Raw genomic sequence first — 18,080 nt, 5'->3', positions numbered from 1 at the left:
TGTAGGAAGAGCACACAGCACTTCTCCAGCACTACACTCTTTCTTTCACTATCATTCTCTCTCAATCAAGACAAAATGACAAATGAAAATCAGAAAAGGTTTACTGGACTTTCTTCTAAAAAGCCCCACGACCATACGCAGTACACACACACACACACTTGCTGTCTCATAATTTGCCAGTCAAGGTATCACATTCAAAAATAGGCTGTCACATTTTACAAAAATACTAATTATTAATTGGGTGCTGCTGGAGAATGTGGGCCCCATGTGATAAAATACTTTTGGGCCTGCATGCTCCCTGTGACGAACATTTTGAAAAATAACCCCTTAAATGGTGACTTCTGGGGAATTTTGTGGAAACGAATTGACAAATTGACTTAAATATATTATATTATAATATATTGATAGCATATTACTATACAGCCTATACAAACCTACACAGGTTCTTATATTCAACTAATTTTAAGCAAGTCTATTGGGACTTTGATCTCATCACATACTACATCAAGCTCCGGAGCAAGCTTTGAATAATGTAAAGGTAACACCTGTTAAACTAACCTTAACATGACATTTACTGAGGGTAGAAAATGTTAAATCTTATAGCCTAAACAAAGCAACACTGTCAGGCCTATATTTAACCTCTATTCTGTAGTCAGGGCAGCCCTTATAACCCCTTATAACCCCTTGTAACCCCTTGTAACCCCTTGTAACATGTGCATATGTTTACATGTTATATTCTTGTTTTTTCCCTCTTTCATTTAATTATATATTTGTTTGAATGAAAAGGCCTTCTGCCTTTGGGGACTTTTAATTTGAAAATGGGTTATTGTGATGCTGTATGTAGGCTTATTAGACGTTCTCTGGCTAGGCCTAGTTTAGGCTATGTCTGCTGCCCTTACAGCCCGTCATTGAAAACGCGATGGCGCAAATGATTACTTTTTTTGATGACAATGACAGCTGGTAGCGTAGACTTACTGATAGCTTCAATGACGCATATCTATGTGGAGGCAGTAGCCCTACGTGGCTGATGAGCCAGGCAGTCGACTCTTCCACCTCTGATTACGTCCGCCCATTCTTGTTTGCTGGCTAGTAGACTCCAGAGTGGTAGAAAAACGGCTCTGGTAGACTCCATATGTGACCTGACGGCATTCACTCCCATCCAGAGGCATTTATTGTCTTTTTACAGACGTGGTAATAAGCCTCTTGGCTGTTGCCAACTAGCCTAAGCCAGTCTTTGAATCTCGAGTCCTCTAACCAAATTATAAAATTAGGTATGGTAGCGAAATTTTGGCAACAAGTTTAGGCAGTAAGCCAGCCGTATATCCAGTTTGAGCATAGAGTTTGAGGGGTCGCTAAAAGTTTTTACCAATGCACACTGACATATCATCCAGGTCCTACTACATTACATATAATTAATATAATATAAATAAATTCACGAATTTTAGGAGATAGGCCTGCACTTAACACAAATGGAAAACATCATAGTTAGTGGTTTGAAAATTTAATACCTCATCAGATGACGCTTTTATTACTTTTAATACTTTTTACAACCCCGCGGACACCCTGCAATGGCGATGCTCAGGTTTGGCTAGCCAATCAATTTTTGTGCGTAGAATATTTTTGTAATGGTAAAATATTTTTAACTGTAGGAGGATTTGTAGCTGTAAAATCGATCCGTACCCGTAGAATAGATTTGTAAGTGTAGGGCATATTTGTAATTTTGACAATTACTTGTACGGATCATTTTTACAGTTACAAATAATTTCTACAATTTCAAAACGTGATACACACGTACAAAACATTTCAGTCTAATATTCTTCCATAATACAGCCAGTAACACAAGTGCTGCGCTCCTCTGTGTGTGTGGCTAAGTGCTGTGTACCCTGTTGTGTCTGTAGTTGAGTCGTGTGTGTGTGAGTGTGAGTGTGTGTGTGTGTGAGCGTATGTGTGTGTGTCTGTGTGTTTGTGTGTCTACATCTACACTATATCAGATACAAATGTATCTAATTCGCCTCCTTCCACATTAGACACACACACACACACACACACGTTGCAGCATGGTCACCGAAAACACGGCCATGCAAACCTTCCGTTTAAAAAGACGTACACGATGAACAGCAGGACTCTATGCGTCCATACATAGCCTATCTTTGGAATTTCCGAGAAGCTAACTTGTCGACAAGTTGTTAAACGTAGCCTAATTATTAGTGTTTGTTTGGCGTTCATCAACAAAGCTAGCTGGCATTATAATGTGAATTCCTATAAAGTAGCATGCTTGGCAAACATCGCCCATTTCCCCCCAGTTTGCAGATTTTATGAGTGAGTGTGTGTGTGTGTGTGTGTGTGTGTGTGTGAGAGAGTGTGAGGGAGGGGCTACTTACACAGGAGATCTTAAATGGGCCGAAGGTCATTGGCTCGTCACCAAACATCGGAAAATAGCGCTCACACTTTTTCTACCAGGAGAGAGAGAGAGAGAGAGAGAGAGAGAGAGAGAGAGAGAGAGAGAGAGAGAGAGATATAGAGAGATATATAGAGAGATAGAGAGAGAGGTTAGCTGTTCATTGTTAGCTTCATCTCAGGTTCTTTACCATAATCTTTAGCTGTGGTCACACACACACACGCACGCACGCACACAATTATTATATGTGTACAAAAAATTCAAACCTGTGAGAGTGTGTAGAAAGGAATGGAAAGCATACACCACCATGGTAAACACACACACCCCACAACACACACACCATCCAGCCCTCTCCCTCAGCCTTCCTGAAGGATCACAGGGAAGGCTCACCCCTCCCATCCCTCAAACCCCAATAACAACACAGACCCCGACTATGATGACCTGAGATATATATAGAGAGAGAGAGAGAGAGAGAGAGAGAGAGAGAGAGAGAGCGAAAGCAAGAGAGAGGGAGAGAGAGAGGAGAGATATTTTTTAGAGAGAGAGAGAGCAAGAGAGAGAATATGCATATATATATATATATACACATATATGCATACATATATATATTTTATTTTACATATATATATATATATATATATATATATATATATATATATATATATATATATATAGAGAGAGAGAGAGAGAGAGAGATGAAAGGCAGAGAGAGAGGAGAGAGAGAGAGAGAGAGAGAGAGAGAGAGAGAGAGAGAGAGGGAGAGGGAGGGGACATGTCCATTAAGGTCCACGTCTTAGCCAGCTTGTTACACAGGGTCACGACAGACACAATACACACATGCAACACGTGTTACACACACACGTATTACAAATACACACACACAGCACGTATTACAAATACACACACACACACACACACACAACCACTGATTCAAAGACACAAGGACACACACACACACACACACGGTACTCACAGTGACGTTGTTCTCCCAGTTCATCCTCCAGAAGTCGATGATTGTGTTGGGCAGTGGACCCTGGGTGGCGATGTACGTCTCTGGACCCTCCATACCCTGAGGGGGGGGGGGGGGGGGGGGGGGGGGGTTTAGACGTGTGTGTGTCCCAGAGCATCATGGGTAAACGTCTATGCCCTCACACTCCAAACCTTAATGCTGACTAACTGTGTGTGTGTGTGTGTGGCCCCGGTATGTGTGTGTGTGTGTGTAATCAGACCTTGATGAAGTTTGCATTGATGTAATCTGAATCCTGGTTGGATGTTTTTAACGTCACTCGTACTCGACTGTGGTCAACTAGAGAGAGAGAGAGAGAGAGAGAGAGAGAGAGAGAGAGAGAGAGAGAGAGAGGGAGGGATGAGGGAGAGAAAGAGAGAGAGAGATAGAGAGAGGGAGGATGAGGGAGAGAAAGAGAGAGAGAGAGAGAGAGGGATGGAGGGAGAGGGAGAAGAGGGGGGGGGTTAAGATACAAATAGAGATGCAGTTGAAGAGGATTAAAAAAAACTGAAACAAAAACAAATCAGCTAAAGTTTTTACACACACACACACACACACACACACACACACACACACACACACACACACACACACATCAAGACACACACACACACACACACACGCACACACACACACACACACAATACACACACACACACACACACACACACACACACACAGACACACACACACACACACACACACACACACACACACACACACACACACACACACGCCAAGACACACACACGCATTACCACACTCACACACACACACACACACACACACACACACACACACAGACGCACACACACACACACACACACGCCCGCTCATATTTCTGTCCTCCTCAAACACACACACACACACACACACACACACACACACACACACCCGCTCATATTTCTGTCCTCCTCAAACACACACACACAGATGTCCACTCATATTTCTGTCCTCCTCAAACACACCCACACACACACACACTTGCTCTCTCTAATCAGGATTTCTCTAATCAGGAACTCTCTCTTCCTGGCCTAAAGTGTGAGAATAACTAAATGAGAAACTTGCTGACTCATATTTCAATAACAGCCCACATTATTAGCTTCCATAGAAGCTCATACCAAATATACATTTGTATAACCAGCCAATAGATCCATCTTCTGATGTTAAAGTAGAGAACTGAAGAGATGAATCTAAAGAACTGAACTACAGTTTAACTGGATGGGAAACCACTCTGAGGGTTTTAAAATGCAACATCACACAACATCACACAACATCACACAACATCACACAACATCACACAACATCACACAACATCACACAACATCACACAACATCACACATTCTAAGTTGAAAAGGACAGAAATGCAAAGTGTGCTGTAACAGCCTCTACACACAGCTGCGTGCCTTGCAGTGCTGGAGACGCATCCCATTCACTTTAAATGGGCTCAGGTGATCCGTTGCCGAACTGAATTGTGGGTCCGTTGGTCGCGTTTCTCCATTGCTCGCTGTTGAGGAGTTCAGCTGTTGCTGCACCGACCAGACGGCACCGGCCAATCAAGCCAATCACGGACGGCACCAACCAATCACATTACGTTTTTACTTCAAGTCATTTGCATAGCTACCGTCGGGAACACCCACTGGGATGCGTTAACGGATCGCAACTGTGTGTAGGAGCCCTAAGCGTTTTGGGTTATTTCTGGCATGTGCTACAATAAGCTATATCATATTATATTTAAACTAAGCTATATCGTACAGCTGCACATCAAACCCATAGCACCTCCAGACGAGATCTAGAAAAAATGAAACCCATAGCACCTCCAGACGAGATCTAGAAATCATCAAACCCATAGCACCTCCAGACGAGATCTAGAAATCATCAGGGTGGTTATGGGTAAACAGCAAGTCAATAAACCTCTTTATAGCCAATCAAATACCTAGAGAGCCAATTACAGACCTCGAGAGCTGGGGTGAGTTCAGGCTATAGCCAATCAAACACCTTGAGAGCTAGGGTGAGCCATTTAATTGGAGATAGATAGATAGATAGATAGATAGATAGATAGATAGATAGATACTTTATTGATCCCCAGGGGAAATTCATGTCTGTAGGGATAGAGCCATTTGATTGGCTGATCACCATGATGTCTCTGTCAATCTAAGCCCATTAAACACACCTCTGTTATGGATTCATTTGTTTGGGCCTTGTTCAAGGATATACATTTGTTTGTGTTTTTCACTGAACATTTTGACCAGCAGTTTAGTCATTTATCTCCAATGGAAACACTGACTTAAACAAACCTGCGTGCGCACACACACACACACGGCCATCCCAGGATGAGTGGAGCGGATCACTCACAAACAAAAACACACACACACACTCACACCCAAACACACAGAAAACACACACACACACACACACACACGGGAGCGGGTCACTCACACCCAAACACACACACACACACAGGAGCGGGTCACTCATACCCAAACACACACACACACGGGAGCGAGTCACTCACACACACACACACACACACACACACACACACACAGGAGCGGGTCACTCACACACACACACACACACACTCACAGGGCAGTATGTCTTTGTATCTGTTCTTCTTGACGTTCTCCTCTCGTTCTCCCACGTTGGTTGGATAGATCTTCTCTGTTCTGTATTTGGTCGATAGTCTCCGTAACCTCTGCAGGAGAGAGGGATAGAGGGAGAGAGGGGGAGGGAGAAAGAGAGAGGGAGGGAAGGATAGAGAGAGAGAGGGGGGGGAGAGAGAAACATGCCATTAGCACTGATATTCTAGAGGGTTAACAGCGTGATTTTCAGTAGATGGTTCTCTCTGATGCTCTGCGGTTCTCTCGACGCCTGTTCTCTGACACTCTAAGGTTCTTCTCGACACTTCATGTTCTCTCTCGACACTCTCCATGTTCTTCGACACTCTTGCAATAATTATCAAAATCGCAATTTGAACAAATTATCTAATTGCAAAGGCTACAAATACTTGTGCATGGTTAATCTTGTCACGTGTATGCACCAATCAGAAGTGCTGTTCTTCTCATGCACTAGACATGCCCACCAATCAGAAGTGCTGTTCTTCTCATGCACTAGACATGCCCACCAATCAGAAGTGCTGTCCTCATCATGCACTAGGCATGCCCACCAATCAGGAGTGGCACAACTTAGAATACTGGACTGAATCTTGACATTGACATTCAAAAATCATATGACAAATTACAATATCTGTCAGAAAATTCACAATTAGATAAATTCCCCAGATCGCGCAAACCCAACTCTGCACTGAACTCATACCCCATCTCTTATACTCCATCTCATCTCATCTCACACACACAGACTCCTCCGTACAGCCCTTAAACACACACACACTCCTCCATTGCAGCCCCTTTAAACACACACACACAGACTCCTCCATTGCAGCCCCTTTAAACACACACACACACTCCTCCGTGCAGCCCTTTAAACACACACACACACACACACACACTCCTCCGTGCAGCCTTAAACACACACACAGACTCCTCCGTGCAGCCCTTTAAACACACACACACACACAGACTCCTCCGTGCAGCCCTTTAAACACACACACACACACACACAGACTCCTCCGTGCAGCCCTTTAAACACACACACACACTCCTCCGTGCAGCCCTTTAAACACACACACACACACACACACACACAGACTCCTCCATGCAGCCCTTTAAACACACACACACACACACTCCTCCGTTACGGCCCTTTAAACACACACACACACACGAACTCCTCCATGCAGCCTTTAAACACACACACACACACACACAGACTCCTCCATTGCAGCCCCTTTAAACACACACACACAGACCTCTGTGCAGCCCTTAAACACACACACAGACCTCTGTGCAGCCCTTTAAACACACACACACTCCTCCATGCAGCCTTTAAACACACACACAGACTCCTCCATTGCAGCCCCTTTAAACACACACACAGACCTCTGTGCAGCCCTTTAAACACACACACACACTCCTCCGTGCAGCCCTTTAAACACACACACACAGACTCCTCCATGCAGCCCTTTAAACACACACACAGACCTCTGTGCAGCCCTTTAAACACACACACACAGACTCCTCCATTGCAGCCCCTTTAAACACACACACACAGACCTCTGTGCAGCCCTTTAAACACACACACACACTCCTCCATGCAGCCCTAAAACACACACACACACACACCTCCGTGCAGCCCTTTAAACACACACACACACACACCTCCGTGCAGCCCTTAAACACACACACACACTCCTCCGTGCAGCCCTTTAAACACACACACACACACACCTCCGTGCAGCCCTTTAAACACACACACACACACTCCTCCGTGCAGCCCTTTAAACACACACACACACAGACTCCTCCATTACAGCCCTTTAAACACACACACAGACCTCTGTGCAGCCCTTTAAACACACACACAGACTCCTCCATTGCAGCCCCTTTAAACACACACACACACAGACTCCTCCGTGCAGCCCTTTAAACACACACACACTCCTCCATTGCAGCCCCTTTAAACACACACACACACACACACACACCTCCGTGCAGCCCTTTAACACACACACACACAGACTCCTCCGTGCAGCCCTTTAAACACACACACACACACAGACTCCTCCGTGCAGCCCTTTAAACACACACACACACACTCCTCCATTGCAGCCCCTTTAAACACACACACAGACCTCTGTGCAGCCCTTTAAACACACACACACACAGACCTCCTGTGCAGCCCTTTAAACACACACACAGACTCCTCCATGCAGCCTTTAAACACACACACACTCCTCCGTGCAGCCCTTTAAGCACACACACACACAGACTCCTCCATTGCAGCCCCTTTAAACACACACACAGACCTCCTGTGCAGCCCTTTAAACACACACACAGACTCCTCCATGCAGCCTTTAAACACACACACACTCCTCCGTGCAGCCCTTTAAACACACACACACACTCCTCCGTGCAGCCCTTTAAACACACACACACACACCTCCGTGCAGCCCTAAAACACACACACACACCTCCGTGCAGCCCTAAAACACACACACACACACCTCCGTGCAGCCCTTTAAACACACACACACACCTCCATTCAGCCCTAAAACACACACACACTCCTCCATGCAGCCTTTAAACACACACACACTCCTCCATTGCAGCCCCTTTAAACACACACACACACCTCCGTGCAGCCCTAAAACACACACACACAGACCTCTGTGCAGCCCTTTAAACACACACACAGACTCCTCCGTGCAGCCTTTAAACACACACACAGACCTCTGTGCAGCCCTTTAAACACACACACACACTCCTCCATGCAGCCTTTAAACACACACACACTCCTCCATGCAGCCTTTAAACACACACACACACCTCCGTGCAGCCCTTTAAACACACACACACACACACACCTCCGTGCAGCCCTTTAAACACACACACACACTCCTCCATGCAGCCCTTTAAACACACACACACACACACACACACACACAGACTCCTCCATGCAGCCCTTTAAACACACACACACACACACAGACTCCTCCATGCAGCCCTTTAAACACACACACACACACAGACTCCTCCGTGCAGCCCTTTAAACACACACACACACACACACACACACACACACACACTCCTCCGTGCAGCCCTTTAAACACACACACACACACACACACACAGACTCCTCCATGCAGCCCTTTAAACACACACACACACCTCCATGCAGCCCTTTAAACACACACACACACACACACTCCTCCATGCAGCCCTTTAAACACACACACACACAGACTCCTCCGTGCAGCCCTTTAAACACACACACACACAGACTCCTCCGTGCAGCCCTTTAAACACACACACACAGACTCCTCTGTGCAGCCCTTTAAACACACACACACACACACACACACACCTCCATGCAGCCTTTAAACACACACACACACACACACACACAGACTCTCCGTGCAGCCCTTTAAACACACACACACACACACACACACACACACCTCCGTGCAGCCCTTTAAACACACACACACACACACTCATACGCTCACACACTCACAGACAATATATGAGTGACAACACTATGTTCATACAGACAGAGTGAGTATTTGGCTGACCACACTGACTCTGTGTGTGTGTGTGTGTGTGTGTGTGTGTGTGTGTGTGTGTAAGCCTTTACATAAGCACGGAAGCATGGTCTATTAAAGGCATCCGCCACAGAGAAGATGAGGAACATTCTCAACCAGGCCTCTCCCTTTACTTCCCTTTAGGACACACACACGCACCTCACCTGCACACTCAAATAAAAGCGCACACACACATACCATCAAATGAAATATACTGATTAGGGCTGTCACTTTTGTGAAAAAATCCTGTTCTATTTTTGAGACATAAGTGTTCATTGAATCGATTGTAAAATCGTTTTTTTTATGTCTAAAGACGTTTCCATTTTCAACGCCAAATATAGGCCAACCATCTAACAACCAACAGGCACTGTGATTTAACGAAGAGGGCGTCAGACGCCACAATATTTGATGATTTATTATGTGAAGTTTCTCGCACAATGACAAACAGGAGTGCAACATTCTCGAAAAACAATAAGCCGAGTGGACTGCCATTACATCAGTGACAAACATTACTGCAGGCTTCAACGTAGCTGTGTTTACGATTAGAAATGTCAAACAAATTTTACCACGAGAACTCGATTGCACAGTTTGGATAGCCTACCGCTTTGGTCTTCTCCATAGTTTGATATACCAAAACCGGGTACTTCCAACATCGAACTCCCCGTTATTAGGCCTATCACCTGCCTCTACATGTCACACAGGTTGATCGCGTTGTCCTCCATTTTTGGCAAAACACGCAGCACAGCAACTGATTGAAACAGCTGTTTCGGTATGTAAAATTGTGGAATTCTTTCTTAGCTGCACGTCACTGCACTTGGGAATTCTTTTATATTCTTATATTTTTGTTTGTGAATTTTGTTACATCTATCTTTTTTATTTGTTTAATTTGTTTAAAATTAATAGTGTACATATTTGGTTAAAATCGATTCTCTATTTTAGTTTTCAAAACTTGTGTTTGGTCCAATCGATTGTGCAATCGATTTTCGAATGTAAAGTGACAGCCCTAATATATATATATATATATAGGGCTGTCTGTGTATGTGTGTGTGTGTGTGTATACTAATACTGATCATTCAGTGCCAGGAAAGGAGAGGGTCGAGGGTTAGGACAGGAGAGAAAAGGAATGGACAACTGACCGCACACACACACACACAGAGAGAGGGGTAGAGAGAGAGAGGGGGAGAGAGAGAGAGAGAGAGAGAGGGGGGGGGAGAGAGAGAGAGAGAGAGAGAGAGAGGTGAGAGAGGGGGAGCAGACAAACACAGAGAGAGAGACGGAGACTGAGAGTGAGAAAAAGTAAGAAACTATTATAAGAAACGTTCACACACAAACACTCCCTTTCTCTCTCACACACACACACAGATATGTTCACACACAAACTCCCTTTCTCACTCACACACACACACACACACATACTGTGCCTACTCATTTGTAACACAGGAAGCTCATGCTTGCACTGTTGCACTGTGACTACACGCTAATGCTAACACGGCTGTTAGCTCATACTACACGCTAATGCTAACACGGCTGTTAGCTCATACTACACGCTAATGCTAACACGGCTGTTAGCTCATACTACACGCTAATGCTAACACGGCTGTTAGCTCATACTACACGCTAATGCTAACACGGCTGTTAGCTCATACTACACGCTAATGCTAACACGGCTGTTAGCTCATACTACACGCTAATGCTAACACGGCTGTTAGCTCATACTACACGCTAATGCTAACACGGCTGTTAGCTCATACTACACGCTAATGCTAACACGGCTGTTAGCTCATACTACACGCTAATGCTAACACGGCTGTTAGCTCATACTACACGCTAATGCTAACACGGCTGTTAGCTCATACTACACGCTAATGCTAACACGGCTGTTAGCTCATACTACACGCTAATGCTAACACGGCTGTTAGCTCATACTACACGCTAATGCTAACACGGCTGTTAGCTCATACTACACGCTAATGCTAACACGGCTGTTAGCTCATACTACACGCTAATGCTAACACGGCTGTTAGCTCATACTACACGCTAATGCTAACACGGCTGTTAGCTCATACTACACGCTAATGCTAACACGGCTGTTAGCTCATACTACACGCTAATGCTAACACGGCTGTTAGCTCATACTACACGCTAATGCTAACACGGCTGTTAGCTCATACTACACGCTAATGCTAACACGGCTGTTAGCTCATACTACACGCTAATGCTAACACGGCTGTTAGCTCATACTACACGCTAATGCTAACACGGCTGTTAGCTCATACTACACGCTAATGCTAACACGGCTGTTAGCTCATACTACACGCTAATGCTAACACGGCTGTTAGCTCATACTACACGCTAATGCTAACACGGCTGTTAGCTCATACTACACGCTAATGCTAACACGGCTGTTAGCTCATACTACACGCTAATGCTAACACGGCTGTTAGCTCATACTACACGCTAATGCTAACACGGCTGTTAGCTCATACTACACGCTAATGCTAACACGGCTGTTAGCTCATACTACACGCTAATGCTAACACGGCTGTTAGCTCATACTACACGCTAATGCTAACACGGCTGTTAGCTCATACTACACGCTAATGCTAACACGGCTGTTAGCTCATACTACACGCTAATGCTAACACGGCTGTTAGCTCATACTACACGCTAATGCTAACACGGCTGTTAGCTCATACTACACGCTAATGCTAACACGGCTGTTAGCTCATACTACACGCTAATGCTAACACGGCTGTTAGCTCATACTACACGCTAATGCTAACACGGCTGTTAGCTCATACTACACGCTAATGCTAACACGGCTGTTAGCTCATACTACACGCTAATGCTAACACGGCTGTTAGCTCATACTACACGCTAATGCTAACACGGCTGTTAGCTCATACTACACGCTAATGCTAACACGGCTGTTAGCTCATACTACACGCTAATGCTAACACGGCTGTTAAATGCTACACGCTAAAGCAAATGTTATGCTCCTTTGTGCACATTTGCGTGCATCATTGATGCGTGGTTGGGATGACATTTCTCAGCCTATTAACTCATCCTATTGAGGCTAATAAGAACTCATGCAACTCATTATAGCTGCCACCACTAATTCACCTAACCTGCTAAGGCTAGCACAACCTGAACCCATTAACTCGCCGCACCCCGCTAATGCAAAGGTGGCAGGAGTGCTGTGCAGTGAGGATACGTCCCTCCCGACAACCTTAAGAGATGTGCCAACAACAGATGGCAGAGCCTATGAGTTTGGGCCTACTTGCTAGCACACTAGCTCACTAGCCCACTCTCTAGGGCTAACACTTAGCCTTACCAGCCTACACTCTCTAGGGCTAACACTTAGCATTAACTCAGCCCACCATCTCTAGGGCTAACACTTAGCATTAACTCAGCCCACTCTCTATGGTTCACACGTAGTAACAGAGGAAAGTAACCAAGTGAATGTTAACACACACAGCTAACTCCAGAGCTATGTTCACATGCACGGTCTCTCACACTCACACACACACACACACACACACACACACACACACAGTGTCCCCACAGTAGCAGGAAGTGGTTGGGGACTCCTACGCAGGAAGACTGCTTATGCAGACGACATAGGAGGGACAGAAGGCCTCAGCAAACACACACACACACACAGGCCCCATATGACCCAGCAAACACACACACACACACAGGTCCCAGGGCTCTTATATGACCCAGCAAACACACACACACACATAATAAAGGTGCTACAATACCTGATAATGATATTGTACATATCAGACACAAATACAAGCAGACACAGTCACACACACACATACTGTGCCTACTCATTTGTAACACAGGAAGCTCATGCTTGCACTGTTGCACTGTGACTGCACGCCTTCAGTAGGCTTCCGCTCCACGGTGTGTGTGTGTGTCTGTGTGTGTGTGTGTGTATACTAATACTGATCATTCAGTGCCAGGAAAGGAGAGGGTCGAGGGTTAGACAGGAGAGAAAAGGAATGGACAACTGACCGCACACACACACACACAGGTCCCAGGGCTCTTATATGACCCAGCAAACACACACACACACACAGGCCCCATATGACCCAGCAAACACACACACACACAGGCCCCATATGACCCAGCAAACACACACACACACACACACACACACAGACACAGAGACACACACAGAGACACACACACACACAGACACACACACAGACACACACACAGACACACACAGCTAGGGTATATCAGACAGGGTTTTATCTCCAGACATAGAATACGGGTCACATCAATGACTATGTGAGTCTGATCAATACCCCAATGACTATATGAGTCTGATCAATACCCCAATGACTATATGAGTCTGATAACAGGGCTGATCAATACCCCAATGACTATATGAGTCTGATAACAGGGCTGATCAATACCCCAATGACTATGTGAGTCTGATCAATACCCCAATGACTATATGAGTCTGATCAATACCCCAATGACTATATGAGTCTGATAACAGGGCTGATCAATACCCCAATGACTATATGAGTCTGATAACAGGGCTGATCAATACCCCAATGACTATATGAGTCTGATAACAGGGCTGATCAATACCCCAATGACTATACGAGTCTGATAACAGGGCTGATCAATACCCCAATGACTATATGAGTCTGATCAATACCCCAATGACTATATGAGTCTGATAACAGGGCTGATCAATACCCCAATGACTATATGAGTCTGATCAATACCCCAATGACTATATGAGTCTGATCAATACCCCAATGACTATATGAGTCTGATAACAGGGCTGATCAATACCCCAATGACTATATGAGTCTGATCAATACCCCAATGACTATATGAGTCTGATCAATACCCCAATGACTATATGAGTCTGATAACAGGGCTGATCAATACCCCAATGACTATGTGAGTCTGATCAATACCCCAATGACTATATGAGTCTGATAACAGGGCTGATCAATACCCCAATGACTATGTGAGTCTGATCAATACCCCAATGACTATATGAGTCTGATAACAGGGCTGATCAATACCCCAATGACTATATGAGTCTGATAACAGGGCTGATCAATACCCCAATGACTATATGAGTCTGATCAATACCCCAATGACTATATGAGTCTGATAACAGGGCTGATCAATACCCCAATGACTATATGAGTCTGATAACAGGGCTGATCAATACCCCAATGACTATACGAGTCTGATCAATACCCCAATGACTATATGAGTCTGATCAATACCCCAATGACTATATGAGTCTGATAACAGGGCTGATCAATACCCCAATGACTATATGAGTCTGATAACAGGGCTGATCAATACCCCAATGACTATATGAGTCTGATAACAGGGCTGATCAATACCCCAATGACTATGTGAGTCTGATCAATACCCCAATGACTATATGAGTCTGATAACAGGGCTGATCAATACCCCAATGACTATGTGAGTCTGATCAATACCCCAATGACTATGTGAGTCTGATCAATACCCCAATGACTATATGAGTCTGATAACAGGGCTGATCAATACCCCAATGACTATATGAGTCTGATAACAGGGCTGATCAATACCCCAATGACTATATGAGTCTGATAACAGGGCTGATCAATACCCCAATGACTATATGAGTCTGATCAATACCCCAATGACTATACGAGTCTGATAACAGGGCTGATCAATACCCCAATGACTATATGAGTCTGATAACAGGGCTGATCAATACCCCAATGACTATACGAGTCTGATCAATACCCCAATGACTATGTGAGTCTGATCAATACCCCAATGACTATGTGAGTCTGATCAATACCCCAATGACTATGTGAGTCTGATCAATACCCCAATGACTATGTGAGTCTGATCAATACCCCAATGACTATGTGAGTCTGATCAATACCCCAATGACTATGTGAGTCTGATCAATACCCCAATGACTATGTGAGTCTGATCAATACCCCAATGACTATGTGAGTCTGATCAATACCCCAATGACTATGTGAGTCTGATCAATACCCCAATGACTATATGAGTCTGATCAATACCCCAATGACTATGTGAGTCTGATCAATACCCCAATGACTATGTGAGTCTGATCAATACCCCAATGACTATGTGAGTCTGATCAATACCCCAATGACTATGTGAGTCTGATCAATACCCCAATGACTATATGAGTCTGATCAATACCCCAATGACTATATGAGTCTGATCAATACCCCAATGACTATATGAGTCTGATAACAGGGCTGATCAATACCCCAATGACTATGTGAGTCTGATCAATACCCCAATGACTATATGAGTCTGATCAATACCCCAATGACTATATGAGTCTGATCAATACCCCAATGACTATATGAGTCTGATCAATACCCCAATGACTATGTGAGTCTGATCAATACCCCAATGACTATGTGAGTCTGATCAATACCCCAATGACTATATGAGTCTGATCAATACCCCAATGACTATATGAGTCTGATAACAGGGCTGATCAATACCCCAATGACTATATGAGTCTGATCAATACCCCAATGACTATATGAGTCTGATAACAGGGCTGATCAATACCCCAATGACTATATGAGTCTGATAACAGGGCTGATCAATACCCCAATGACTATATGAGAGTCTGATCAATACCCAATGACTATATGAGTCTGATAACAGGGCTGATCAATACCCCAATGACTATGTGAGTCTGATCAATACCCCAATGACTATACGAGTCTGATAACAGGGCTGATCAATACCCCAATGACTATATGACTGATAACAACTATAGTTTACACGTTAATTGACACATGTACCATAGAAATCAAAAGGGCAACTTAAGAACAAAGCTAAATGCACTGCGGCAGCGATGCAAAATTTCGCTGAGTGGAAACCTACCGTTAGTGTGTGTGTGCGTGTGTGTGCGTGTGTTTGTGTGTGTGTGCGTGCGTTTGTGTGTGTGTGCGTGTGAGTGAGAGAGAGAGAGAAGTGGGTGTATATCTCATGTGAAGTATAAGTATATACAGTATACTCTTTTGATCCCGTGAGGGAAATTTGGTCTCTGCATTTATCCCAATCCGTGAACTAGTGAAACACACTCAGCACACAGTGAACACACAGTGAGGTGAAGCACACACTAATCTCGGCGCAGTGAGCTGCCTGCAACTACAACGGCGCTCAGGCAGCATTGAGGGGTTAGGTGCCTTGCTCAAGGGCACTTCAGCCGTGCCTACTGGTCGGGGGTCGAACCGGCAACCCTCCGGTTACAGGTCCAAAGTGCTAACCAGTAGGCCAAGGCTGCCCCTAGTGGGAGGTAATAGAGCATTATGTGAGTTAGTGTGTGAGTGTGTGTGTGTGTGAAGTGGCAGGTAACAGAGCATCATGTGAGTTTACAATGTGTATGTGTATGTGTGAGAGAGAGAGAGAGAGAGAGAGAGAGAGAGAGAGATTGTGTGTGTGTGTGACGTGGCAGGTAACAGAGCATCATGTGACTTACTGTGTGTGTGTGTGTGTGTGTGTGTGTGGGAACACAGGAAAGAGGAATGAATGTCACACACATTTTCTCAGTGGGGGCATTTTACAGGATGCAGAAGGCAGTGCTCCCGGACACATACTCACACACACACTCACTGATACACACTTTCTCTCAAACACACTCTCACACACACTCACTGATACACACTTTCTCTCAAAACACACTCACACACACACTCACTGATACACACTTTCTCTCAAACACACTCTCACACACACTCACTGATACACACTTTCTCTCAAACACACACACACTCACTGATACACACTTTCTCTCAAACACACTCACACACTCATGATACACTTTCTCTCCAAACACTCTCTCACACACACTCACTGATACACACTTTCTCTCAAACACACTCTCACACACACTCACTGATACACACTTTCTCTCAAACACACTCACTGATACACACTTTCTCTCAAACACACTCTCACACACTCACTGATACACACTTTCTCTCAAACACACTCTCACACACACACACTCACTGATACACACTTTCTCTCACACACACACTCACTCACTGATACACACTTTCTCTCAAACACACTCTCACACACACACTCACTGATACACACTTTCTCTCACACACACACTCACTGATGCACACTTTTTCTCAAACCTGCGCACACTCCTTTGATACACTTTCTCTCAAACACACTCTCACACACACACTCACTGATACACACTTTCTCTCACACACACACTCACTGATACACTCACTGATACACACTTTCTCTCACACACACACTCACTGATACACACTTTCTCTCAAACACACTCTCACACACACTCACTGATACACACTTTCTCTCAAACACACACTCACTGATGCACACTTTTTCTCAAACACACGCACACTCACTGATACACACTTTCTCTCAAACACACTCTCACACACACTCACTG

The 18,080-nt window shown here is 44.7% G+C and overlaps 1 protein-coding gene across 1 annotated transcript in view; it reads right to left on the bottom strand.

Annotated features, from left to right (window-relative positions):
- Positions 1-18,080, bottom strand: part of ptpn12 (protein tyrosine phosphatase non-receptor type 12) — a 50,160-nt gene that overhangs the window by 20,143 nt on the left and 11,937 nt on the right. Inside the window, 4 exon segments of the mRNA XM_048268747.1 lie at positions 2,382-2,453; positions 3,315-3,467; positions 3,628-3,704; positions 5,992-6,100. Of these exon segments, the coding sequence (XP_048124704.1) occupies positions 2,382-2,453; positions 3,315-3,467; positions 3,628-3,704; positions 5,992-6,100 (411 nt within the window).

This window comes from Alosa alosa, chromosome 17 (assembly GCF_017589495.1).
Source record: "Alosa alosa isolate M-15738 ecotype Scorff River chromosome 17, AALO_Geno_1.1, whole genome shotgun sequence".
Classification (NCBI taxonomy): Eukaryota; Metazoa; Chordata; class Actinopteri; order Clupeiformes; family Clupeidae; genus Alosa; species Alosa alosa.
Note: the sequence above shows the minus strand (reverse complement) of the source record. Positions and strands in the feature narration are given on the sequence as shown.